This window comes from Pipistrellus kuhlii, unplaced genomic scaffold, assembly GCF_014108245.1.
Source record: "Pipistrellus kuhlii isolate mPipKuh1 unplaced genomic scaffold, mPipKuh1.p scaffold_m20_p_10, whole genome shotgun sequence".
Lineage (NCBI taxonomy): Eukaryota > Metazoa > Chordata > Mammalia > Chiroptera > Vespertilionidae > Pipistrellus > Pipistrellus kuhlii.
This window is the reverse complement of record NW_023425405.1, coordinates 12782099-12807727: the sequence shown is the minus strand read 5'-3', so window position 1 is coordinate 12807727 and position 25629 is coordinate 12782099. Positions and strand designations below refer to the sequence as shown.

The 25629-nt window shown below is 42.9% G+C and overlaps 2 protein-coding genes and 1 long non-coding RNA gene across 3 annotated transcripts in view; all 3 read left to right on the top strand.

The window, feature by feature from the left end:
* Window positions 1-1146: 1146 nt before the first annotated feature.
* Window positions 1147-14865, top strand: TSGA13 (testis specific 13). Its single transcript, XM_036429932.2, has 6 exons — window positions 1147-1242; window positions 4422-4493; window positions 5507-5713; window positions 12589-12722; window positions 13315-13442; window positions 14625-14865. The coding sequence occupies exons 1-6, from the start codon at window positions 1147-1149 to the stop codon at window positions 14792-14794; spliced, it is 807 nt and encodes a 268-aa protein (XP_036285825.1). The 3' UTR covers window positions 14795-14865.
* Window positions 14866-15130: 265 nt separating this feature from the next.
* Window positions 15131-25629, top strand: part of COPG2 (COPI coat complex subunit gamma 2) — a 96273-nt gene continuing 85774 nt past the window's right edge. The window contains exons 1-4 of the mRNA XM_036427078.2: window positions 15131-15273; window positions 16390-16442; window positions 17166-17246; window positions 20492-20563. Coding sequence (XP_036282971.1) covers window positions 15237-15273; window positions 16390-16442; window positions 17166-17246; window positions 20492-20563 — 243 coding nt within the window. The 5' untranslated portion in view covers window positions 15131-15236. The remainder of the gene's footprint in view (window positions 15274-16389; window positions 16443-17165; window positions 17247-20491; window positions 20564-25629) is intronic.
* Window positions 24869-25459, top strand: LOC123651796. The gene is made up of 2 exons (XR_006740721.1): window positions 24869-25187; window positions 25397-25459. It is a non-coding gene; the product is annotated as an uncharacterized LOC123651796 (long non-coding RNA).

Sequence of the window (25629 nt, the reverse complement as noted above, 5' to 3'; positions counted from 1 at the left end):
CAGCCTGCTACTCAGGTATGTTCCCTGATCTGGAATCAAACTGTGACTTCCTGGTTCATGGATCATGCTCAGCCATTGAGCCACATTGGCCTGAGGTGGAAGCAAGCCACCCTTGAAGGGGATTGATCCTGGATTTGGGTTTATTTGTACCATGCTATAGTCCGCTGACCCACCAACAACATAGCTTGGCTATTTCTACTTTTCTTATTTTGGTCCTTACTCTGCTACCCTAATTTTTAAAGGAGAGAGGTCTCGTTGAAGTAGTTGTAGGATCCTACTTAATTCGAACTGGATAACCCCCCAAATGGAATTGTGTCTAAGTAGGGACCCGTCTATTTATTTTGGTTATAAACCCAACCTTACAGCTGAACATTTTTTTTACTATATTCAGGAAGTAATGGGTTTAATAAGAATCAGTCAAGGAATCCAAAATACTTAATTACTAAAGATTGCAACGTCTAAGAAAAAAGAAAAAAAATACAAAGATCACAACTTCTGCCCCTTATCCTATTTCCCACAAGGCGGGTGGTATCTGTGTAAGAGAAAGAGCAGAGTATGAGAATGTTTACTATTGATTATTATTTTCACTACCCCACTTCTAGGAAGAGAAACTTAGATATGGTTAGGAACACAAGGGAGCCCAGAATCCAAGCTTGAGCATTGAAAATTGGAATTTTATTTGTGAAGTTCCACTAACTATATTCCTTCTTGTGGACTCATTGGTTAATCATTGGTGCAGGGAGAACCATTTCCATGGGGAGAGGCAAGTAGGCCTTCAAAATTGAAGTAGGTCATCTTCAAAAGTATGCTGAGGGCCCAGCCACCTGAAAGAAGTTCCTTAACCAGTCCACTAGAGCACTTCCTTTAGTGGCCTGAAACCCCTATTTGAGAAGAAATTAACTCATCAGATGTCTCCAAGAGGTCCCACTTGCTTAACTCTTCAATGTGAGATTCTGTCTCTTCATCCCCTACCTCTCTACGTCCCTGCCCCCTGCCCTGGGACGCAGACTGGATAATGAATCCTATTCTTTACTATCCATAGGCTTTTCAGTTAGTGATCACTTAAATAGAGCTCTTCTAAGTCAGGCTCCTAACTTTGTTAAGGAGATTTAAAACACGCAGAAGACCAGGCCTCTAAGCAACTGGATGTTCTGCCTCTTTTCCAGCCCCTCAAATGACAAATCAAGGACTCCAGGAATTAATGCAGGTAGACTTGAGAAAGGAAATACGGATGCTGATGAGGTAAGGAAGAGAATTAGCAAATGCTCGTTTATAATTTTTCTTTAGAGTAGCTTAGAATATTTTATAAGCTGTGTCTTACAAACTTTTTGTTGAAAAGCAAAAAAAAAAAAATGGTCAAAAGTCATTTAGCAAGGTTAATTGATCCATTTTATTTGAGGTAAACAGAGACAGAGAAAAGAGATAGATAGGATACAATAGCAATAAACCAGGGTACAAAATCAGGGATCTTAGGGCGTGAGTGTTAAACCCTGACTTACCTAGAATTCAGGCCACTTCCTTAAAAAAAAAATAAATATATATATATATATATATATATATATATATATATATATATATATATACACACACACACATATATATATATATATGATTTTTATTGATTTCAGATAAGAAAGGAGAGGGAGAGATAGAAATATCAATGATGTTGGGGAATCATTGATCAGCTGTCCCCTGCATGCCCTACACTGGGGATTGAGTCTGCAACCCAGGCATATACCCTGACTGGAAATTGAAACATGACTTCCTACTTCATAGGTTGATGCTCAACCATTGAGCCATGCTGGCTGGGCACATGGCCACCTCTTGCAGCAAAAGTTTGGTTGCATCCTCAGGTTTATTCTACTTAAGTGATTTTTTTCAGGCCAACTTTTATCTTATTAGGCAGAGTTACTGTTATTCAACATAAAACTAAAACATATTCCAATTTGGACACACTTGTGGGTTTTGTGAACTGCTGGAGACTAATTTGGAACAGAGATGCACTATCTCAGAAAAATTCAGGAGTGAAAACATATTTTTTTTAAATTTATTTGAGTGAAAGAGAGGGAGGAAGGGAGAGAGAGAAACTTCAATTTGTTGTCCCAGTTATTAATGCACTCATTGGTTGATTGTTGTATAAGCCCTTTCTGGGGATTGAATGCACAACATCGGTGTATTGGGACAATATTCAACCAACTGAGATACCCAGCTAGGGCTAAACCATCTTGCCCAGAGACCTTCCCCACTATAATAATTTTTTCCCATTTGTTTAGTTTTAGAGAAAGAGTGGAAGAAAGGGATGGAGGGGAAGAGAGAGAAACATGGATGTGAGGGAGACATTGATTGGTTGCCTGCAACCCAGGTATGTGTCCTTGACTGGGAATCAAACTCATGACCCTTCAGTGCATGGGTTGATGCTCTAAACACTGAGCAACATCAGCCAGGACTATAAGTCATTTTTAAAAATATATATTTTATTGATTTTTTTTTACAGAGAGGAAGAGAGAGGGGTAGAGAGTTAGAAACATCGATGAGAGAGAATCATCGATCAGCTGTCTCTTGCACACCCCCTACTGGGGATGTGCCTGCAACCAAGGTACATGCCCTTGACCGGAATTGAACCCGGGACCCTTCAGTCCGCAGGTTGACACTCTATCCACTGAGCCAAACCGGTTTTGGCTATAATTCTTCTTCTTCTTTTTTTTTTTTTTTTTTAAACAAACCTATAGAGCCGAAACCGGTTTGGCTCAGTGGATAGAGCGTCGCCTGCGGACTGAAAGGTCGCAGGTTCGATTCTGGTCAAGGGAATGTACCTTGGTTGCGGGAATATACCCAGTAGGGGGTGTGCAAGAGGCAGCTGATTGATGATTCTCTCTCATTAATGTTTCTAACTCTCTATCCCTCTCTCTTCCTCTCTGTTAAAAATCAATAAAATATATATTTTAAAAAAAAACTATAGAAAAAAAGCCTTTTACATCTTTCCCCCTAAATTTTTCCCCTAGACTTCTATATGTTTCTAAATATGTATTTTATATATCATATCTAAGAGGCAGGTTTTTCACAATATGCCTTTGTTTCGAACAAAGGGACTTCAGTTTTCCAAAAGGTGATCAAATTAAATTATTGCATCTTCGTATTTGTCCCGTATTTCACCCCACGCTCTCAAAGCAATGTACAGAGTGACTCTGCTAGACCTCCTCCCTGTTCTTCCTTATCTCCCTGGAATGGCCAACTCCTGACATTTTCTTTCAGGGGCATAATAATGGCCTGTCCTCATCCCACATCTGCCCCATTCTTACCACTTTCCTCTCCTCGTTCACCTGATTGCTTTATTAACCCTTTCAAGTGCATGTTCCCTTTCTTCCGTACCCCATCTTACCAGATCACCTTCCTGGGGACATGGCAATCTTTAGGGCCCAAATACTAGGATTATGTTCCCTCTCCCTTGTTCTGATTTCTCATTTTGCTAAGCCTGGAGGAGGTAACTCAGCTTTTTTTTCACTTTGGATTCTCCTCCCTTTGATTTACTCATCCTTAGGTAACATAGGGCTACCCTTGAGGCTGGGCAATGAGCTGTGTGTGTGGGTGGGGTGGGTTGGTGAGGGGTGGTCAGCAGAGGGAGACACAGGTGGCCTAGCACTTCTACTACCAGGCAGGACACTCAGTCTGCCAATCACCAGCCAAAAAAATGCAAAGTAGTAGACAGAAGTCTTACCTAATGTTCAGCTATTTTTGGTAACATTTTGGGGAGAATTGCATGCCACAGAAACATTCAGAAATGTAAAATGTGCCGAGACCAGTTTGGCTCAGTGGATAGAGCATCAGCTTGGGGTTTCTAACTCTCTATCTCTCTCCCTCCTCTCTGTACAAAATCAATAAAATATATTTAGAAAAACAGAAAAAAAGAAATGTAAAATGCTGTTTGTTCCTTCCTCTGTGAGTCTGTATGCTCCCAGCTCCATGGGCAGCAATTCCCAGGGCTCCCTTCATTCACAACCCTCAAGCTATCGCCCTTTTGTGACTTCCCTTTCTCCTTAAAGAGGTGAAAAGCAAGCTACATGTTGATTTCCACCTGATTCCACTCCCACAGAAGTGAAAAGGCAGAAGAAGGAGGTGCAATGCCTTGGAGGGACTTGTCCCAGTCTGAACTTTAATGCTGCCTTTGTTACTTTACCTCCGAACAGCTTGACCTGACATTTCATGAAACGGGTCCCCATTTCCACGGACAAGCTTCCCAGTCAGGATGTCTCAGAACCCAGCTCTCCATGCTGTGGCTCTCACTCCAGAGACCCAGGGTGCAAAACACAAAGCACAGTGTTCCGTCTTGTTAATTTGGCGACCACCTTTTAGTGAGAGTCGGGAATGGAATATTGTTTAGGACAGTGCAGCTAGAAACCACTAATTCTGATTACTGTCTCTAGGTTTCTTATGCATCTGGGCAATCGAAATATGTTCCAGAGAACCTTCAGTATTACGTAGTCCATCCAAAATTGGTAGGTGGAAAAAGCTTTCCATCCCCTCCTCCCCATCCCCTCCTCCCTGTCCCCTAGCCACCCTCCCACCTTCCCCCGGCTCCCACCGAGATCCCTAAGAGCAAGTCTCAGCAGTGGGGTGGAAGCTGGAGAGAGAGTGTCCATATGCCTCCAAATGCTGCCACCTCTGGGGCTGCACAGGCTGCTGGGTCAGGGAAGCAGAGCTGCCCTAGGACACTGGCTAGAGGCAGTGCAGAGAAAGGCCGTGGTGAGGGAGAGAGCAGGGGAGCGAGGGTACTGGGAAGAAGTTGGTCCCTGTAGCTGAAATAGTCTTTTTAAGTTGAGAAAACATATTAATAATCAGAAGGTGTTTCATTCTTTCCCTCTCCCTTCCCCCCCCTTCTAATCCCCCGCTTTCCCCCTATTGACAGAAAAGAAAATTTAGTGGAACTGCCTCTGCCCCCACCCACATCTTAAGTGACATGCTGTCTTTTGTGACTGCTTTTCCTTTTAAAACGTTGTGCCTATTATGCATGGTAATGCGGCTGTGCCTGTGGGAACGCGTCAGTGAGTGAGAATGTTGGTGTCACCCCCCACCCTCCAAACTCCTTGACAAGAAGATTGGGTCCCTGGCAGTTTCTAGCCTCTGCCTCTCAGAGAGTTGAAGAGAAGACCAGCGAGGTTTAATGTAGAAATCTCTCTGCCCCGTTGTAATGAACAGATTCTGTTCAGAAGAATTAAGCCGTCTTTCTCCCTTTCAGAAGAATTAAGTTGTCTTTCTCCCTTTATTGTGGAAAGCTTTCCATGTCATTCCCCCAGCCCCTTCGTCAATGTGTGGGGAACACTCGGAGGGCAGAAAGGCTGGGTGAGCTCCAGGTTTCTTCTGATAAACATATTTCAGAGCAGATTTGTCCAGCCCGTGTTCTGCCTCTGTCCCTACTCCACAGAGGCAGAAGATTAACCAATGGATTTATTAACCTTCTCTTGATCTAATCACTTTGTCTCTCTGGAAACCTTTTTGTCTGTCTGCTCAGAGCCGGTACTATGAGCCTTTGAAGCCCTCCAAACAGCAGAGATTTGTGGCTCGAAACAGGAAAATGTTGAGCTTCATGCTCAAAGTGGCAGAGTACGATCAAGATAAGACCATACTCATAATGACCAATAACCCACTTCCCTCTCCTATGGAGCAACAAGGAAAGGACTTCGAACCACATTTCTTTTCCAAGGAGTTACTGGTCAAGGTAATGGCATCTGAAGTTTCCTGGCACCCTGAGTAAGGACCCCGGAGAATTAGGCATGAGCTTCAAGAAGGAAGCTAACTTAACATGGTATTCAAGAGCCAACCTCTTCCCTCTAAGTCAGTGGTTCTCAACCTTTCTAATGCCAGGACCCTTTAATACAGTTCCTCATGTTGTGGTGACCCCCAACCATAAAATTATTTTCGTTGCTACTTCATAACTGTAATTTTGCTACTGTTATGAATCATAACGTAAATATCTGTGTTTTCCAATGGTCTTAGGCGACTGTCATGACTCACAGGTTGAGAACCACTGCTGTAGAGCCTGTTATATACTAAAAAAGTTCAAATCCAATTTAGTAATCAATCAGTGAACATACACTAATCTAAGAACTAAAATATAAAGATGATTACTAGTTTAGGACAGTTTCTATCTTGAAGAAACTTGGAGTCTAACAGGAAAGACAGATCAATAAATGAGTAATTATAATATATCAAGATATCCTATATACTGTATTTTTCGGACCATAAGACGCACTTTTTTTCCCCCAGAAGTGGGGGGGAAAAGTCCCTGCATCTTATGGTCCAAATATAGCCTACACATATACTTTTAAAAAAAAGTTTTTTTACTTGCCCGGCTCTGTGTGGTCTGTGTGTGCTTGCCGGGCTCTAAAATGGTTCTAAATGCTGCTGTTTACTTTACAGGGTTGATTACATGTGTTTATGATTGTGATGTTGGGTTTTAATGCACATAAAATATTTTAGGACACTATTTGTTTCAGAATCTTTTTTTCTTCATTTCCCTTCTCTAAAAACTGGTGCTTCTTATGGTCCGGAGCGTCTTATGGTCCGAAAAATACGGTAATAAAGAAGTAATATGCAAATTGACCATCACTCCAACATACACGATGGCCACCCCCATGTGGTCAAAGATGGCCATCCCCATGTGGACACAAGATGGATGCCACAGGATGGCTGGCAGGAGAGGGCAGTTGTGAGCAATCAGGCCTGTAGGGGAGGGCAGTTAGGGGTGACCAGGCTGGCAGAGAAGGGCAGTTGTGAGAGACCAGGCCTGCAGGGGAGGACAGTTGGGGGGGACCAGGCCTACAGGGTAGGGCAGTTAGGGGCAAACAGGCTGCAAGAGAAGGCAGTTAGGGGCAACCAGGCCGGCAGGGGAGGGAAGTTAGGGGTAATTGGGCAGGCAGGGGAGCAGTTAGGTGTCGATCAGGATGGCAGGGGAGTGGTTAGGGGGTAATTAGGTAGACAGGCAGGCGAGTGGTTGAGAGCCAGCAGTCCTAGATTGTGAGACGGATGTCCAACTGTCCATTTAGGCCCGATCAGGCTTCTAGTATGAATCATAAAAGAATATACAAGCCCTAATTGGTTTGGCTCAGTGGATAGGGTGTTGGCCTACAGACTGAAGGGTCCCAGGTTCAATTCTAGTTAAGGGCATGTACCTTGGTTGCAGGCACATCCTCAGTAGGGGGTGTGCAGGAGGCAGCTGATTGATGTTTCTCTCTCATTGATGTTTCTAACTCTCTATCTCTCTTCCTTTCTCTCTATAAAAAAATCAATAAAATATATTTAAAAATAAAAAGAATATACAAGATACAGAACTCATAGTAGTTCTGTTGAGAGGAAAGGGGTAATCAGAGAGGCTTTACAGAAGAGATGACCCATGATAAAGAACAGGAGAATATTCCAATCAGAAGGAAGGGCAAAGCCATTGAGACATGAGCAAGTGAGGCACATTTAGAAAGCTGTAAGAGAGTAAATGGCAGGTAATAAAAGGATATACTCAAAATACACCCCCTCCTTTTTGAGTTTGGGAGAAAGAGACAAAAATCAGAAAGATTAGTTATAATGTTATTATCGATACAATCATCAAGATAAGAGATGCTGAGGAATTGAAACTAAATCAACAGCTGAAGAAGTGAAGAATATCCATTTAAGGAATCAGGATCTAAAAAAGATTTTGATAGCCCTGGCAAGGTAGCTCAGTTGGTTAGTGTCCCAAAATACTAAGGTTGTGTGTTCAGTCCCAAGTCAGAGCACATATAAGAAACAACCAATGAACGTAACAAATCAATGTCTTTCTTTCTCTAAAATCCTATCTAATAAAAAGTGAATATGCTTATTGACTGCCCTGCCCTCCAAGATAATGGCGACCACAGCCAATAAGTAGGGAATATGCTAATTGATTGCCTGGCCCTCAAAGATGATAGCGCCCATAGCCAATAAGGGAGGAATATGCTAATTGACTGCCCCACCCTCAAAGATGGTGGCACCCACAGCCACAAGAAGGCAGCACCCAGTTTCCTCAGCTCTGTGGGGCGGCAGGCCTGCAGCAAGGCTGGGCTTGCCTCCCCCCCACCACCACTCAGGGCCAGCCAGAGGCACAGGCAAGCCTCAGATGGCAGTTGCCCAGCCACTCGGCCACCGGAAGCTCAGGTTACCAGGGCCGACCAAGGCTTGTGCTGTCGGCAGTGGGCCTGCCCCTCCCCCCCTCCAGTGCATGAGTTTTCATGCACCAGGCCTCTAGTGCATGACACAAACCTTGATAGTCTTGAGAGAGGGCCTAATATAACAAGAAACAATTAAATGAAATAAATGAAAGTACAAACAAAAGAATATAGTTATAACAGAAATTTGAAGCTGGGAGGGGAATTTCCCAAAACAGACTCTTATAATAGAGTGTAGTGAGTTTGGAATTAGTATTTCCTTAGTTGCTACATGAATGGCAGTGAGAGATTTCTTTTCAAGTAGAAGATAAAATACTAGTATCCAAAGTTATATGTGGACAAAGGAGTTAATTAACTAATATATTGCCTATGGTGTCTCTTGCTATTTTTAAAAATATTATTTATTTACTTATTTTTAAATTACCAGGAATCAAACCCACCACCTTTCAACCAAATGAGCCACACATGTCTATACTCATATCCCCTTCTCAGTGAAATGAACCTACCACAGTTCATGAAGGAAAGGATGCCCTAAAAATAAGAGGTCTTATTTTTAAAATATATTTTTTTTATTGATTTTTTTTTACAGAGAGGAAGAAAGGATAGAGAGTTAGAAACATCGATGAGAAAGCAACATCGATCAGCTGCCTCCTGCACACTCCCTACTGGGTATGTGCCTGCAACCAACGAACATGCCCTTGACTGGAATCAAACCTGAGGCCCTTCAGTCTGCAGGCTGATGCTCTATCCACTGAGCCATACTGGTTAGGGCTTATTTTGTATAACTAGACTTGGTCCTCTCCTCCTAGCTAGGAACAGAAAAGCACACCAGATCCAGGAAAGCAAAATAGTTTGGTTAGTGACCTGTGGTGGTCACTACCAAAATAAAATAAACCCAAAATGAACAAACCAAATTACCAACAACCCAAATCCCTCAGTTAATCAGATTCTTGTTTACAGGCATCTGAACTAGAAAAGGAAATTATTGAGGTAGTGGGAATGAAAGCTGCAAGGACACAGAGAAGCCATAAAGAAGATAGTCTAGACTAGGGGTGTCGAACTCAATCAGAGAAGGGGCCAAAATCTAAAATCCAGCCTAAATCGCGGGCAGAATGGTTTACTGAACAGTCATAAACTGTCATTGTGATGGAAACGCAGCGGAGTGCAGTGATGACAGCGCGGTGCGGGCCACATTGCAAGGCCTGGCGGCACGGATTTGGCCCGCGGGCCTTGTGTTTGACACATGTGGTCTAGACAGCCAGCATGGCTCAGTGGTTGAGTGTTGACCTATGAACCAGAAGGTCAGAGTTCAATTCCATTCCAAGTCAGGGCACATGTCTGGGTTGCGGGCTCAATCCTCAGTGGGGAACATGCAAGAGGCAACCAGTCAATGAACCTCTCTCATCATTGATATTTCTCTCTCTTTGTCTCCCTCTCCCTTTCTCTCTGAAATCAATTTTAAAAAAGTAAAGCTATAGCTGTTTTGGCTGTAGATAGAGTGCTAGCCTGTGGACTGAAGGGTCCTGGGTTTGATTCTGGTCAAGGGCACGTGTCCAGGTTGCAGGCTCAATCTCGAATAGGGGTCATGCAGGAATAGCTGATCAATGATTCTCTTTGATCACTGATGTTTCTATTTCTCTTTCCCTCTCTCTTCCTCTCTGAAATCAATAAAAATTATTTTAAACAATTAAAAAATAAAGAAAATAGTATAGAGACAATAAGATTAGAATAGGAGCAGGTTGAAATCATAGGGGAATATACATGAACTAGAGGCCTGGTGCACAAAATTCATGCATGAGTAAGGTCCCTACACCTAGCTAGTGACCAGGACTGATCAGGGCCTTCCAGCAACTGGCCGGGGTTTTCCTTCCCTGGCTGCCAGCTGCCAGCTGGGACCTTCCTTCATTCCGTACCACCCCCTGGTGGTCAGCGCACGTCATAGTGAGCGATCCAAGGGGATAATTTGCATATAAGGCTTTTATATAAACAGATAAGCAGAAGCTATCGATAGGAAAAAAGGTATACAGGGTAAGGTAAGGAATGAACAGAGAGGAGAAAGCAAGAAGGAAGAAGTAGGAGAGACATTAATGATATGATGTAGAATCAAGATACATAAACTCATGCAGGGGTGGTACTTAACTAATGCTATCTTGGATTTGAAATAATTTTTTCATTCCTGTTTTTCTGCTATGAGATCTAATTCTGTTCAGGTTCGGCTCTTTTTGTGGCCAAATTGTTAGCTATGTCTTACTTCCTAGGCACATGTGCTCTTACAATAAAACTTCTATTAGACAAGGTAACTTTGATGAATGGATGCCTGTTCCTCAAAACTGGAGATGTTTATTGAGAACTAGAGGCCTGGTGCACAAAATTTGTGCATGGATGTGGCCCCTAGACCTGGCTGGCAATCAACGCCCAAGTGTCTGGCATAGAAGGGCAGGTCCCACTTGATCTCTGGGCACTGGGCAGCACCTGGGCACCTGGGTGTCCCCCTCTGCCTGAGTCATCAGGCCCCTGCCCAGCTCCCTCAGTGCCTGGAAGCCGGGCAGTGGCCTAGCCCCCACCACGGCTGCTGGTCACAGACTGCGGGATGATCAGCAGGGCGATCAGGCCCCCACTCGCATCCACCTTGGCCTGGCCCTGCCTACTCACCTGCCCAACCATCCTGTTGTGGTGCAGTTCTCCTTGGGGCCCATTGGGGCCGGTAGCAACTCCACTGCTGCCTGCTGCCAGCGCCACATCACTGATACCTGCTGTGCTCTGGGCTGCCCCCTGGTGGTCAGAACATGTCATAGAGAGCAATCGAACTCCCAGTTGAACTCCCAGTCAGGGGACAATTTGCATATTGGGCTTTTATTATATAGGATGAGTACAGAATTAAAAGGACATGTTCAGCAGCAAATATTTTTTAAAAGGCCTTAAAATTCTGAAAGAAAAAGCTCAATATATATCAATTAAGTAGTTTGGTCATTCATTTACTTTTTCATTCATTCAACAAATATTTGTTGAGCACCTACTATGTGCAAAGCACTGTTATGGGTAACAGGGATGTATCAATGACTAAAGCAAAGTTCACCCAAATGAAATTTAATTCTAGTGAGGCAGACAGACAGATCACAAGCAATCATACAGTTAATATAAACATGTGATAAATGCCAAAACAAAGCAGGATAAAGAAATTGAGCATGATGGGTGTGAGAGGTGATTTTAGATATTGTAGTTTAGATAATAATTTGAATAGTATGTTCTTAGAAGAGCTGCTGACATCTGACACTTTATTGGGGTGATGGGTTATGTCTTGCAATTGTGACATCTCACATATTGTTTTCATTTCAGATTGCTGCACATTAGGAAGAATATAAATCATAACTTTCCCAAATGAGTTATAATCAGATAAATCAGGAGAATGGGAACCCCAAGCCATGTCATATAAAGAAAAATTCAAAATATTGGCAATGTTGAGCCTAGAAGAGACAGAGAGATAGCTTAGGAGAAACTTGATGGAGTTCTCCAAATTCTTTAAGAACTCTCTGGGAGAGACACTGGATTTGTTCTGTTTGAACTATAAGTTAAAAGTTATAGCTATCAGCTGATCAAAGATGAATTAGGTTGTGTTTTTAAAAAATATATTTTCATTGATTTCAGAGAGGAAGGGAAAGGGGGAGAGAGAGATAGAAATATCAGTGATTAGAAGGAATCATTGAATGGCTGCCTCCTATTGTGGGATCTAGCCCACAATATAGACATATGCCCTGACCAGGAATCAAACCATGACCTCCTGGTTCCTAGGTCGATACTCAACCATTGAGCCACACTGGTGGGCTAGGTTGGTGTTTTAGGTATAGGAAGGTTGACCACTTGATAAAGATATTGTGTAGGTGAAATGAGTGTCAGATAAATGGTTAGATTAGATGACTTCTACTATATTTTCCGAAAGTCTTTGACTCTGTAACCTTTACAAATGATGACATTATTACATCACAAAACACTTCATTCGGTGGCCTCTTTACTTCAGAGAATAAAATGTGAATGAGGTAGCCATCTCTGAGAAAGGAAGGTGGAGTCCTATGGATTTCCCCCAACTTATTATCAAATGCTTGATTTACTAAGCAATTCACTAATTGAATCCTTCTCAAAATGGGGTAAATTCTTCCACCATGCTCTTCAAAGGGTCAGGGGGCAAGTTCAATCAAGTATTAAGGAAGCTGGCAAAGCTTTGGACAAGTCATCTGGCAAGGAAGCAAACATGGGTTAGCCCACTCGGAACTGCTTCCTCTTTTTTTGGTTTCTGAGTGTCTGCTTCCTTCTCTGACAGGTTTGGTCCAATCATGATGGGGGTTTGGAACTTAGTCCAAGAACTTTAAGTCCCAAGGTCCTTGGTTCACTACCTTACTTACTCTTCTTTCCTCTGCAGCAGGAAAGTAATCAGCATAAACCCACTGAGAGCTACCTACCCCCGTTGCCTCAGAAAAGTTTAAGACCTAAGCTGAAACCAGTCTTCCCTGTGACACTGTTGAAGGATGCCAAATCCAAGCAAGAACAACTGTTTAGGTGAAGTCCTGGCTGCTCTTGTTCTTTCTTTCTTTCCCATCATTACCTTATTCATGTTACAATCTATTTTCAATACGATTTAATCTTTCTGCTTGTTAGGGTATAGAAAAGTACAACTGTATATTAATAACACACAATCCCCAATATCTTTTACACCCTAAGGAAAGAGAAACTCCTTCAAAGCTAAGGTTTTTCGTTAAGAAGGATTTTCAAGAGTGAAGAAAAAAAAAAAGTATTCAAAGATCTATGATTTGAGGAAACAGGAAAAAAAAAAAAAAAAAAAAAAAAACTTCTCCTCCTACCCCTCTCCCCTCCTGCTCAGTGCATGATAAGGGACAATGTGCTGTGAGATTTTATTTGAAACTAGTTCTATGAGCAGCCTATATCCAATGTGGAGAGGAGAGAGGAGATTCTGAACTTCCTTAAGAGGTTTACAGGCTAGGTTCTGAAAGCATCCCTTTTACTGAACATTCTCCCCACTGTACCAACGAACACCTATCCTTGCCTTCTCTCCCCTGGAATCTGAGAGTGTAGTGACTGGTTCCACTAATACCCAACCCTAGGATTTACTAAATGAGCTTTCTTTGTTAAGGTTTTCCACCAAGAATGATTTCAAGAGTGAAGGGAAGTATTCAACAGTCTGCAATTTGAGGAAGCAGAAAAATATGTTCCCTCAGCTCGCCTTTGCTAAACTCTCTCAAGAAGATTTGAAGAAAGTTGGTAAGCTCCTCTCATTCAAAGCAGTGGCTTACAGGACTGAGAGGTGGGCAGAGGGGCATCTTATAGAGACAAGATTTAAGGGCAAATCGACATCTCTCATGGAAGTTCTGGAGACTATTTTTCCTTGTAGAACAGAAGCTAAGAACTGATAGAGGCTCAAATAGTGCTAGGTTTTGAATTCTGCTTAAATCTTCAAATTTCAAGATGCCATAGCACAGTGCTTCCCAAACTGCATCACCTACCACTTTAAAAGTTCGGGTGTATTAAGTTATTTGCCCTATTATTTATTTAATGATTTTGTTCTTGTCCTAATTAATACCATATCATTAACATGGGTTTGATATACTAATTATGTTTTTTCCCCTGACATTTAATCAAACTCATAATAATTAGAATTTGAAATGTTTATGTATCACCTAAAACTACCCAGTAGTATGCATATCACACTTGATAAAAACTGTTCTAGAAGGTCCAAAGGCTAAGTCAGTCTGTCAGCCTCACAGTCTCAGAGGTCCAGGAGTGTCTTCCGGAACGAGGCAGGACGTGGGGTGGGAGGGGTTTGACATAAGGTTGCATGGAATGGAGGAGGGTGTAAGGAGAATGCTCCTTACACGTTATCATTCATGTAAGGACGTTTACGGGGCAACTAGCAAGTGTTAATCACTTAACCAAGCACCCATAGTAGCACATTCGATGTATGAGACAGATGGGCCAAATCATGAAGGGCCTGGGTGCTATGGATTAAGGGCTTGGGTTTTTCTCCACTAGGCAGTTGGGACCCATTGAAGAATTTCCGAGCACTCAAAATGGGTAGTTGAGACTCAAAACCAACACACTTAGGGAAAAGGCTAAGCGGTAGAAGAATATACAAGTGACTGTACCTCAACTTCGTAAGAGTGACATAGGTTATCAGTGTGGTTGTGGATGGAATCATTTGAGAGGGGCGAGGTTCAACAGGGAAATACTTTAAACTGGCAGTGTTTTCATCTGGGCTTTGAGGAAGGTAAGGAATCCAGAATTATAAGCAAAGTTGGGAATGGTAGTCCATGCTCTTACGAAGAGTCAAGCCCCCTTTGCTAGTCCCCCCAAGTGCGTCAATTTCACGTCAATTTCACGCCTCCTGTCAAGTCTTCCCTCTGGAAGTCCGCATTCACCGAGGCACCCTCCTGTGTTTTGTTGCAGCTGCCAAGGAGTCGAAAAGTGCCATGCTGCATAGGAAGGTGGAGTGGGAACCACTCACCCTGGCATCGCTCCTGGAGCTGAAGCCCAGTAAAACGGCGCCGGGGGCGAGCGCCTTCCGCAACGGGAGGGTCAAGCAGTGGTTTCTCAACAACACCATTGTCACTAAGTAAAAGTAAACCCTCCAGGCCTCTCGCCTCTGTCTCCGCGGACTTGAGGGGCCAGCAGAAGACGCTCTTCAGGGCATGCCAACCCAATAAAACCACATTCTGCCCACTGCGGGCAGTCGCTGCCAAGTCGCTGGCAAGGTGGGCCGGAGGCGGGGGGTGGGGGTGGGGGGATTCCGACCCATCGCAGCAGCGACCACCACGCGGCATCGGACTGGGCGTCTGGCCCCGCCCCCAAAGGCAGGGGGGGGACATAAGTGGGCGTGGCCGCGGCCCCGGGGGACCTGAGCGGTCGCGACAGCCGGGGAGGGCGGGCCTTCGCCCCGAGTGACGCGCCGGCGGCCCAACCCGCGCCGGAGCGCGGGGCCCGCCTTCCTGCAGCCTCTTCCGCTCGGCTGCGGCGCCTGGGAAGGTTGCGGTGGGTCTGGGCGCTGGGAAGTCGTCCAAGATGCTTAAAAAATTCGACAAGAAGGACGAGGAGTCTGGTACGCGCTGGGCTTCTGACGCCCACCCACCCTCCGCCGCGGGGGGTCCCTTCCCCCGCCTGCCTGCCCGCCCGCCGCACCTGCTCCGGGGACTGCAGACCCGGGGGCGTGGGCGCCGGTGTGCCGGGGGCCGTTCCAGCAGGGCCGGCCCCTAGCCCCTCCCCCGGCGGCGCCGGACCCTCCCCCAGCCCGGCCGCGCAGGCGCCCCCGCGCCCGCCACCCCAGCCCGCTCGGCGGCCCCGCCCACGCCCCCTCCCCTCCGCCCCCTCCGCCGCCCCCGCCCCCGCCCCCGCCCCCTCCCCTCCTCTGGGCGCTCCGAGGCGGCGGGCGCCGGGGAGGGGGCGGAGGGAGGGGGTGCGTGTGCGAGAGTCAGGGGCGAGGGGTGCTCCTAGTGCGAGGCCCAGAGCGAGTCTCAGATCCACCAAACTGTGTGCGTTGTGTGTGTGTGAACTTGGAAGTGACTTGTGCGTTACAGTCTTCCTGGGGATCTGTATACACTGTCTGCTCCCCAGAGGTCATTCCTGGCTCATGGCACCTAGATCTTGTAATGCGCCCCAAAGAGAGTCGGCCCCATACCTTGGCCCAGAGCAGAAGAGGAAGATACTAAACCACCTTGCAAACCAACAGAACAAAACTCAGTGCTTGATTGCTGCGCTCGCTAATAAAGAGTGGGAGAGGGTTGGGTCAAACCTCCATGGCCCTTTTTCCACCTTTAAGCATATGTGATGACCTGCTAAACGCGCTTCTGCCTCCCGGTAAATGTTAGAACACAACATCGTGCTCGCCTTTAGGGGAAACTCCAAAGGGCCCTACCATGATCTCATTAATCTCGGTCCTGTGGACATGACAGATAAAACTTGTAATATTCATATATTAAAAAAGAGGACAGGGCAGGGTTCCTGCAGAAGTACAAGATCTTAAACAAGAAAGCAATGACAGACATAGCTTCAGAATAAAAATGACTATATTTAGTTGATATGCATGTTAGTAATGATTATCACTGTGATATCCAAATGGTCGCTTCACTTGGGTGAGAGATCCCAAACATTCAGTATCCTGCAGAAAATAAGTTTGTGTAGGACAGCTGTTAAAGATATGTTTTGTTTTATGCTATAGGTAGTGGCTCCAATCCTTTTCGGCATCTGGAGAAGAGCACTGTCTTACAGGAGGTATGGCTTGGAAGTCTATTGTGTTTCTTCTTTTCCATTCCATTTTAGAATGGTGGGCAGAGAGCCCCTGGAATGCTGAGATCCGAAATAAGAATTAAGGAATATGTCTGAGTTCAGAGAATATAGGCTTAAGGGGAAAGGAAAAGGATTTGCTTGTCAGAGGAGAGAGAAATGCAAAAACATTTAGACTGTGCTACATGTTGAGAATTATTTATTTAATCCTCCTGGAGGATGTGTTTATTGAATTTTTGAGAGAGAAAAAGAGAGAGAGAGAAACATCGATGTGAGAAGCATTGATCATTTGCCTCCTGTACAGGCCCCATTGGGAATCAAAATCACCACCTTCTTGGTGTACACACCAAAACAGCCACCTAGCCAGGGCCACTTGTTGAGAGTTTTAAATAAAATGCCAGAAGAGGTGTTTAGTGCAGGGTTATTGAAGGAAGTTATAGATATTCAACTCATTATATTCAAGTGATATCAATAAATAATTGTGATTCTTTACAGAGCTTACAAAGTTGAAGCAGAATATCTAAGGGAAAAGCAAAATCACATTTAATAAGTTATATATCATTATAAATGGAAAACTATAGGTAGTTAACATTATTTGTATATTGTTATTAAAATACATAATAGCCTTAATTTTATAAAGGTTGATTTTCTGTAATCTGAGATAGAGAAAATAGAATATATATAAAACTGATTTTTTTTGTTTGTTTCCAGGCTCGACTATTCAATGAAACACCCATCAACCCAAGAAGATGTCTGCATATTCTTACAAAGATTATCTACTTACTGAACCAGGTAAATTATTTTAATTTTCTTCAGATTCGTAGCCTGGAATAGAAATACATAATATATAGTAAAGTACTTTCTGGTAAGTATAATTATTTTTTTTTAATTCACTTATTTAAAAAATGAACAATATTTGATTAATAGAATAACATGTAAAACTTCTAGAGACAAGGACTGTGACATATACTACCCTGATTCCCCGAAAATAAGACAGTGTCTTATATTAATTTTGATCCCAAAGATGTGCTAGGTCTTATTTTCAGGGGATGTCTTATTATAGTTTTCCATGCGCTAGGTCTTATTTTCGGAGGATGTCTTATTTTCAGGGAAACACGGTAGTACTTTTACACATGAAGTACTAAATCAGTTAAGCACATAGTAGATTCTCAACATTGATTTGAATTTAACAAGCATTAATGTTAAAACATTTTGTTTAGAATTGTTCAGAGGTTTTTATGTTCCTCAAAAAACATAGTGCAGAACCTTAGACATATTCTAAATTGATATTTTATCCTTTTTTGGGGTCTGGCTAGGTATATAGTGATGTTTTACAGCTTTGCTTTTAATATTCAAATTTTATATTTATTATACCTATTCCACCAATATAACAATATGATTCTTCCTTAATGTCCTTTTCTATAAATGGGGATTATGATAATATCTATTTTATGAAGTTGTAGTGATTAACTGAGATAATAAATATTAAGCATTGAGAATAGTCTTGGATACATAGTAAGCATTCAGGAATAGTTTTCATTCAGTTATTCAGCAAATGTTTATTACTAATCTGCTATCCTATGCTCTGTTTTATATATTGGGATATAACCGACCAAACCAGCAAAATATTTGCCCTAAATAAAATAGTGTCTATTTGTCATTATTATTACTAATTTAAAATTTTAGATGTATTTTTTTGTTCTTGTTGACTTAAAAAATTTCATAAAATTTCTAGCGCCTTAGAAAATGTGATTTTGTTTCACACACACACACACACACACACACACACACTCTCTCTCTCACTCTCACACTCCTGGATGGTTTACATACGGTGCTAAGAAGACTGTGGTTTCCAGTTTTAATTCCATGAGAATATTTTATCTTTACTATGCTTCATGACTGAAGACTTCATCTAGAGACATAATAAAGTTTTGTAGTATGCAAATGAGCAATGAGTACATACTTTTGTTGTTGTTGTTAATCCCCACCTGAAGATATTTTTCCCATTGATTTTAGAGAGTGGAAGCGAAGATATTATTTTCCTTTGATCCCCCCTCCCCCTTTTTTAGAGTGGAAGGGAAGGGAAAGAAAGGGGGTGTGTGGTGGTGGCGGGGGTGGAGTGGGGGAGAAAGAGAGAGAGAGAGAGAGAGAGAGAGAGAGAGAGAGAGAGAGAGAGAGAGAGAGACAAACATTGATTGATTGCCCCCTGCATACGCCTCAACCGGGGCCATGAATGAAGCCCACAACCCAGGTACCTGCTCTTGCCTGAGAATCAAACCCAGGACCCTCTGGTGTGTGGGCTGACGCTCTAACCACTGAGTCAGACCAGCCAGGGCCAAGTACATACTTTGAAATAAAATTCACAAAGCCATATTTGTCTGTGGTATCATAGTGGAAACACTTAAGGCACAGTTAGTTTGATTTAATTTTTATAGCACATGTTGTGTCCAAGTTACCTAAATATATTTATTATAAGCAGAGTGTTGAGTAGTTGGTGTTGGTTCAGAGTAGCATATACTTTTGTATTGGCCAATTGCTCTTTGATGGGCAACTCATGTTGAAACATTTAATTATCTTGATAAGAAACTTACCAAGCACAGGCTGATACAGAAACAGGTTTGGGAATCTTAGTTTTTTCTTTTGCCTAGATCTTGGGGGAGCTTAGTGGAAAAATACTTTTAAATTTGTCTTCCAGAGTTAACATATTTATATGTTTTCTGAGTTTTAAGTCAAGTAGGCACTCAAGTTTTACCAATATGACTGAAAAGTACTTGGCCTTCTAGGTATTCAGGAAGCAGTTATGAAAGTAAGAGGGGAAAATCTCTTGCTGATGAGCAAGTTGGATATTCTGATTAAAGCAATTGTAAACTATTATACTTTGCCTTTCATCCTAAGCTTTCAAAGTGTTTCATCTAAATTGGCTTATCCTTAGACTCATGACAAATAGAGTGAAGATTACTTATATTCTGTGTGAAATTTAAAGTTCTGAAAGTGATTGGGCCTGACATTTAGTATCGGAAGATATTACATTGAAATGGTAATGTTTCAGGTAGCCTGTGACCTGCAGTGTTTTGACTTCAAGTGAAATGGTTATTTAATACATTGTTGCACACAAAAAATCTGGTTCTCAGATCAGTGGCATTCTCATTACTGGAAGCTAGTTAGAAATGAAAAATTTTAGGCTTCAGCCCAGAGCTATTGAGTCAGAATCTGCATTTTGGCAAGATCCTCAGCTGTTTTATTGAGCACATTAAACTTCTGATTCAAAACATGTTTTAGGGGCTTGAGCCAGTATCTTGAAATTTATTAGCAGTCCCTTAAGCCTTTTATTTAACTCACCTGATTTTTTCCCTTTTAGTGGGTTCCTTTTAAGTTATGTTTCCTGGATTCCTAATAGTTCTTTTTTTTCTTTTAAATATATGTTTATTTATTTCAGAGAGGAAGAGAGAGGGAGAGAGAGGTAGAAACATCAATGATGAGAGAAAATCATTGATCAGCTGTCTCCTGCATGCCCCCCACTGGGATTGAGCCCACAACCCAGGGATGTGCCCTCAACCAGAATCGAACCCAGGACCCTTTAGTCTGCAGGCTGACACTCTTATCCACTGAGTCAAACCAGATAGGGCCCTAATAGTTTTTTTTTACAGTTCAATATTTATTATGTTCCAATGAGAATTCCAGGCTTGTGATGGGCATTGGATTATAGAAAGGTAAGGGATATGATCTCTGCTTGAAGGAAGTGAAATAATAACATTGCAATCTGATTAGGAACTCAACTTGCCATCATCTCTACCTCCTTGTAAATCACAGTTCTTTAGGGAAATTAAGACAGTTCCTGCTGTAAAGTTAGAGACCACTATTCTAGAACTTTTATAGCATGTTCTGTGATACTGAACTGTTTTAAATAAGCAGTTAAATAGCTATGTCAGAAAAAGCAAAAAGGCCATTGTTTACAAACAGGTTTCCCCCCTGCATTCTAAAAGAATTTTGCAGAAATAAAGAGAAAATCCTTAATTATTGTTTTCAATTTTACTTAGGGGGAACACTTTGGAACTATAGAAGCCACAGAAGCCTTCTTTGCCATGACTCGATTGTTTCAATCTAACGATGTAAGTCCTTTTATTTTATTCTTTTAGGCTGAGAAAGCTGCTTTTATTTGTTTTTCCTTGGGGAACTCAGAGTGCTCCAAATTAGGGAAGGTTGCTTGAAATGTTTAAAATTACTTTAAAATTGTTTATTTTCCTAAAATGTTCACTAAAGGACCTATGAAAATAAAAGAATGAAGTCTATAGAATAAAGCTACTCATCCACGGATCTACCGTACAGTCATAAAGGCTGTTACTACCCAGCTTCTGGCATGACACTGCCGAAGTGGACTGGCATGGGAGTCAGCGGACAGAGCTTCCACATCTCTGCGTTCTTAGTCCAGTTTCTGGTGGGCCTGGGATTGCCATTGGTTAGCAAAGCTGGAAATTGAGAAGAGCTGGATGCAGAGTGGGAAACAGGACATGGAGTGAGTGTAAAGAAGAGTGAGGACAAACTAGAGCTGCCAGAGCCTCCGCATCTGTCTCCCATTACCTTAGACCTGTGGTCGGCAAACTGCGGCTCAAAAGCCACATGCGGCTCTTTGGCCCTTTGAGTGTGGCTCTTCCACAAAATACGATGGCCTGGGAGAATCTATTTTGAAGAAGTGGTTTTAGAATAAGTTTAAGTTTAAAAAATTTGTCTCTCAAAAGAAACTTCAATTGTTGTACTGTTGATATTAGGCTCTGTTGACTAATGAGTTTGCCGACCACTGCCTTAGACCACCCTGACTTTCAGAGCACAATGCCTGATGCTTTTCTCCTGTCTTCTGTGGCACATATTTCTCTTTGCCCAGCTCTAGCTCAGAACCATACTAGAGAAGGGGATTCCTGAATATATATTTTCCACCTTTCTGTTGACATAAATTGTCCAAATCTTAGTGGTTCAAGGTACTCAGCTGCATCAGAGTCTGCCCCTGTGTCTTCATTCCAATTTTCAGGGCCCCAACTCCTCCCAGTCAAGGTCCTAACTTTAACATAAGATGCCCTACAAGGGTGTGAATTGAATTTGCATTGTAGTTCAGCCTGCAGAGTATGCCTTTCAGCAATCTCAGCCTTGTGTCCATATGACATAGGCTTCTTATTAATGCAATATAGAACAAGTCACCCAGGCCTTGAGCTGTGAATATAAAACTTGGAGCTCATTTTCTTTTACCAAGTTCTCCAGTATAGTACTTAGAAGCAGCTAACCCATTATGCAACTAATTTTTATAAAAATGTTCTGCGGCGGCAACTACTGGGCCAAAGCCTTGTCTTTTATAGGTTCTTCATTATGCTTATCTGAGGTGAAAAATTAAGTATTTGCCACTGCATACCATGGACTACTAGTGTCTCCTTTACCACTAGAAACAGGGTCATTAATGGATTTATCAACTCAGAGAAGCAAATTAAGGTTCATATCTTTAAGTTCCTATTTCCCTTTAATCACTCCCTGTATCAAAAATTCAGTGATTAATCAGGAAAGCAGAACCACCATGATTATTATAGAATTTCTAGACACCCGGTACATGAAATTTGTGCACGGGGGAAGAGGGATGTCCCTCAGCCTGACCTACACCCTCTCCAGTCTGGGATATCCCTCTAGCAATCCAGGATCACTGGCTCCTAACCACTCACCTGCCTGGCTGCCTATTGCCACCAACTGCCCTCCCCTGCAGGCCTGGTCACCCCCAACTACACTCCCCTGCTGGCCTGATCTTGCCCCCAACTGCCCTCCCCTGCCAGCCTGATATCACCCTAAACTGCCTCTGCTTTGGCCCCCACCACCATGGCTTTGTCCAGAAGGAAGTCGGACAACCAGAAGATGGTTGGTTGACCTAGTCTAATTAGCATATTACCCTTTTATTAGTATAGATTATTAGAGGAATTAGATTAGAATGCTTGGCATTTCAAGCTATTCAAGTAGAGCCAAGGAAAAGGACTATTATAAAAGTTATGGAAAAAGTATGGAGTTTCCTCAAAAAACTGAAAATGGAACTCCCATTTGACCCAGTAATCCCACTCCTAGGAATATATCCCAAGAAGCTAGAAACACCAATCAGAAAGGATATATGCACCCCTATGTTCATAGCAGCACAATTTACAATAGCTAGGATTTGGAAACAGCCTAGGTGCCCATCAGCAGATGATTGGATCCAAAAACTATGGTACATTTACACAATGGAACATTATGCTGCCATAAAAAAGAAGGAATTCTCATCATTTGCAGCAACCTGGATGGAATTGGAGAACATCATGCTGAGTGAAATAAGACAGTCAATGAAAGAGAAACGCCACATGACCTCACTCATTTATGGATAATAAAGAACATTATAAACCAATGAACCAAAAGATAGATATAGAGATAGTAAAGCAACAAGCAGACTGTCAAATTACAGCGGGGAGGGTAGGGAGATCTGGGGAAGATAAGAGATCAACCGAAAGACTTGTATACATGCATATAAGTACAACCAATGGACACAAAACTCTGCAGAGGGAGGGCATGTATGGGAGGGTGGGGGGGAAATGATATATGTACACAGATAATAATTTAATAAAAAAAATAAAAGTTATGGAAAAAGAACCCACTGAATGGATGAATATATTTGCCAATGATATATCTGATAAGGGGTTAATATCCAAAATTTATAAAGAACTTATAAAGCTCAACACCAAAAACACAAACAATCCAATTTAAAAATGGGCAAAAGACCTGAATAAACACTTCTCCAATGAGGACATACAGATAGCCAATAGACATATGAAAAGATGTTCAACATCACTAATCATCACAGAGATGCAAATTAAGACTACAGTGAGATATTACCTGACACTTTTTCGAATGGCTATCCTATGTAATAAAGAAGTAATACATTAATTGACCTTCATGCCATTACAAAGATGGCGGTGCCCACAGCCAATAAGGAGAGAATATGCTAATTGACTGCCACACCCTCAAATATGGTGGTGCCCACAGCCAATTAGGAGGGAATATGCTAATTGACTGCCCTGCCCTCAAAGACAGCGGTGCCCACAACCACAAGATGGCGGTGCCCAGTCCCCTCAGCCCTGCCACCCATCTGCTTCCAGAGTGTTCCAGTCCCTTCAGCCCCACAGCCGCCCAGGGCCAGCCCAAGGCACAGGCAAATCTCAGATGTCAGCTCCCCAGCTGCCTAGGGCCGGCCCGAGGCTCAGGTAACCAGGGCAGGCTGAGGCTTGTGCTGCCGGCAATGGCAGTAGCAGAGGTGTGATGGGGCGTTGTCTTTCTCTGATCCCAGGGTCGCCTCCTGCCCCTGAGGGCTCCCAGACTGTGAGAGGGGGCAGGCCAGGCTGAAGGACCCCCCTCCAATGCATGAATTTTCATGCACCAGGCCTTTTGTCATTAATAAATCAACAAACAACAAATGTTGGCCAGGTTGTGAAGAAAAGGGAACCCTTGTGCACCGTTAGTGGGAATGTAGACTGGAGCTGTGAACAGTAGTAGGAGTTTTCTTAAAAAATTAAAAATGGAACTGCCTTTTGACCCAGTGATCCCACTGCTGGGAATATATCCTAAGACTCCTGAAACACCAATCAGAAAAAATAGATGCACCCCTATGTTCATTGCAGCATTATTTACAAAAGCCAAGATTTGGAAGCAGCCCAAGAGTCCTTCAGTAGATGAATGGATAAAAAAGTTGTGGTACATTTACATGATGGAATACTACTCTGCTGTAAAAAGAAAGAAAATTTTAACCTTTGCATGGATGGACCTGGACTAAGTGAAATAAGGTAGTCAGAGAAAGACAAGTACTGTATGATTTCACTCACATGTGGAATCTAGTGAACAAACTGGACTACCAAGCAAAATAGAGATAAACTCATAGATAGAGAGCAGGCAGACAGCTTCAGTGTGTGTGAGGAGTTGCTTGGGGGGGGGGGGGGGGGGCGGGGAGAGAGAAAGTGGAGGGAATAAACAAAAAAGAAAAAGAACTCATGGACATGGACTATAGTGTAATATTTGGGGGTGGAGGGAGTGGAGGTGGAAGAGGGCATAGAGGGATAAAGGATGATGAAAAAATAAAATAAAAATAAACAACAACAAAAATGGTATGGAGGGCCATTGTTTCTTTTTTTTTTTTCTTTTTTTTTTTTTTTTTAATATATTTTATTGATTTTGTACAGAGAGGAAGGGAGAGAGATAGAGAATTAGAAACATCGATGAGAGAGAGTCATCCATCAGCTGCCTCTTGCACACCCCCTACTGGGGATATGCCCGCAACCAAGGTACATGCCCTTGACCGGAATCGAACCCGGGACCTTTCAGTCCCCAAGCCGACGCTCTATCCACTGAGCCAAACCGGTTTCGGCCATTGTTTCTTTGTGTCTGTGGATTTGTAGGGCAACTATCTGGTCGTGGGCCTGTGGTTGCTGTTGCTCAGAAGGTGGGCAGTTGGATATGGAGCAGGGAAGAGTATACAGAGCAGGGAAGAAACAGAGTGAGGAAAACTTGAAGCCTCTAGCACAGACGTTTATTAAAAGAGAAGGCATGACATAGTGTTCTAGGAAATTAATTGCAGCAATGTAGGATTGTTTGACAGGACAGATGGCCCTTGAAGTTAGTGGTCATGAGTTTGAAGTATTACCAGGTAGCATAGTGAATTTTTTCTCCAGTTACAGGCTTCAGGTTAAGGTAGGGGTATCGAACTCAATCAGAGAAGGGGCCAACATCTAAAATCCAGCCTAAATCGCGGGCCGAATGGTTTACTGAACAGTCATAAACTGTCATTGTGATGGAAACGCAGCGGAGTGCAGTGATGACAGCGTGGTGTGGGCCACATTGCAAGGCCTGGCGGGACGGATTTGGCCCGCGGGCCTTGTGTTTGACACATGTGGGTTAAGGCATGGAATGGTCAGGGTTGGGATTTTGCCAATTTAGTAAAGAGAGAGAGGTGAAAAAAAGTTTGAGTAATTGAAGTATTGACTGTGGAATCTGTGTTTGGTTAAGAGGCAAGTTAAGAACAGGGGCTGATTGAAATAGTCAGATGTTGATAGGATCAGGATATCAATCCTGATGGAATGAAAAGAGTTGTTGGAGTCAGGAGTGGTGGTTGGAGAGTAAATGCTTGGAAATG

What these genes read in the sequence shown, in the direction of transcription:
- TSGA13 (XM_036429932.2), top strand. Translation starts at nt 1,147, where the DNA reads ATGTTCTGCCTCTTTTCCAGCCCCTCAAATGACAAATCAAGGACTCCA. An exon ending in ACGTAGTCCATCCAAAATTG is followed by an intron (nt 4,494 to 5,506) that starts GTAGGTGGAAAA and finishes CTGTCTGCTCAG; the next exon opens with AGCCGGTACTATGAGCCTTT. An exon ending in AGAAGATTTGAAGAAAGTTG is followed by an intron (nt 13,443 to 14,624) that starts GTAAGCTCCTCT and finishes GTTTTGTTGCAG; the next exon opens with CTGCCAAGGAGTCGAAAAGT.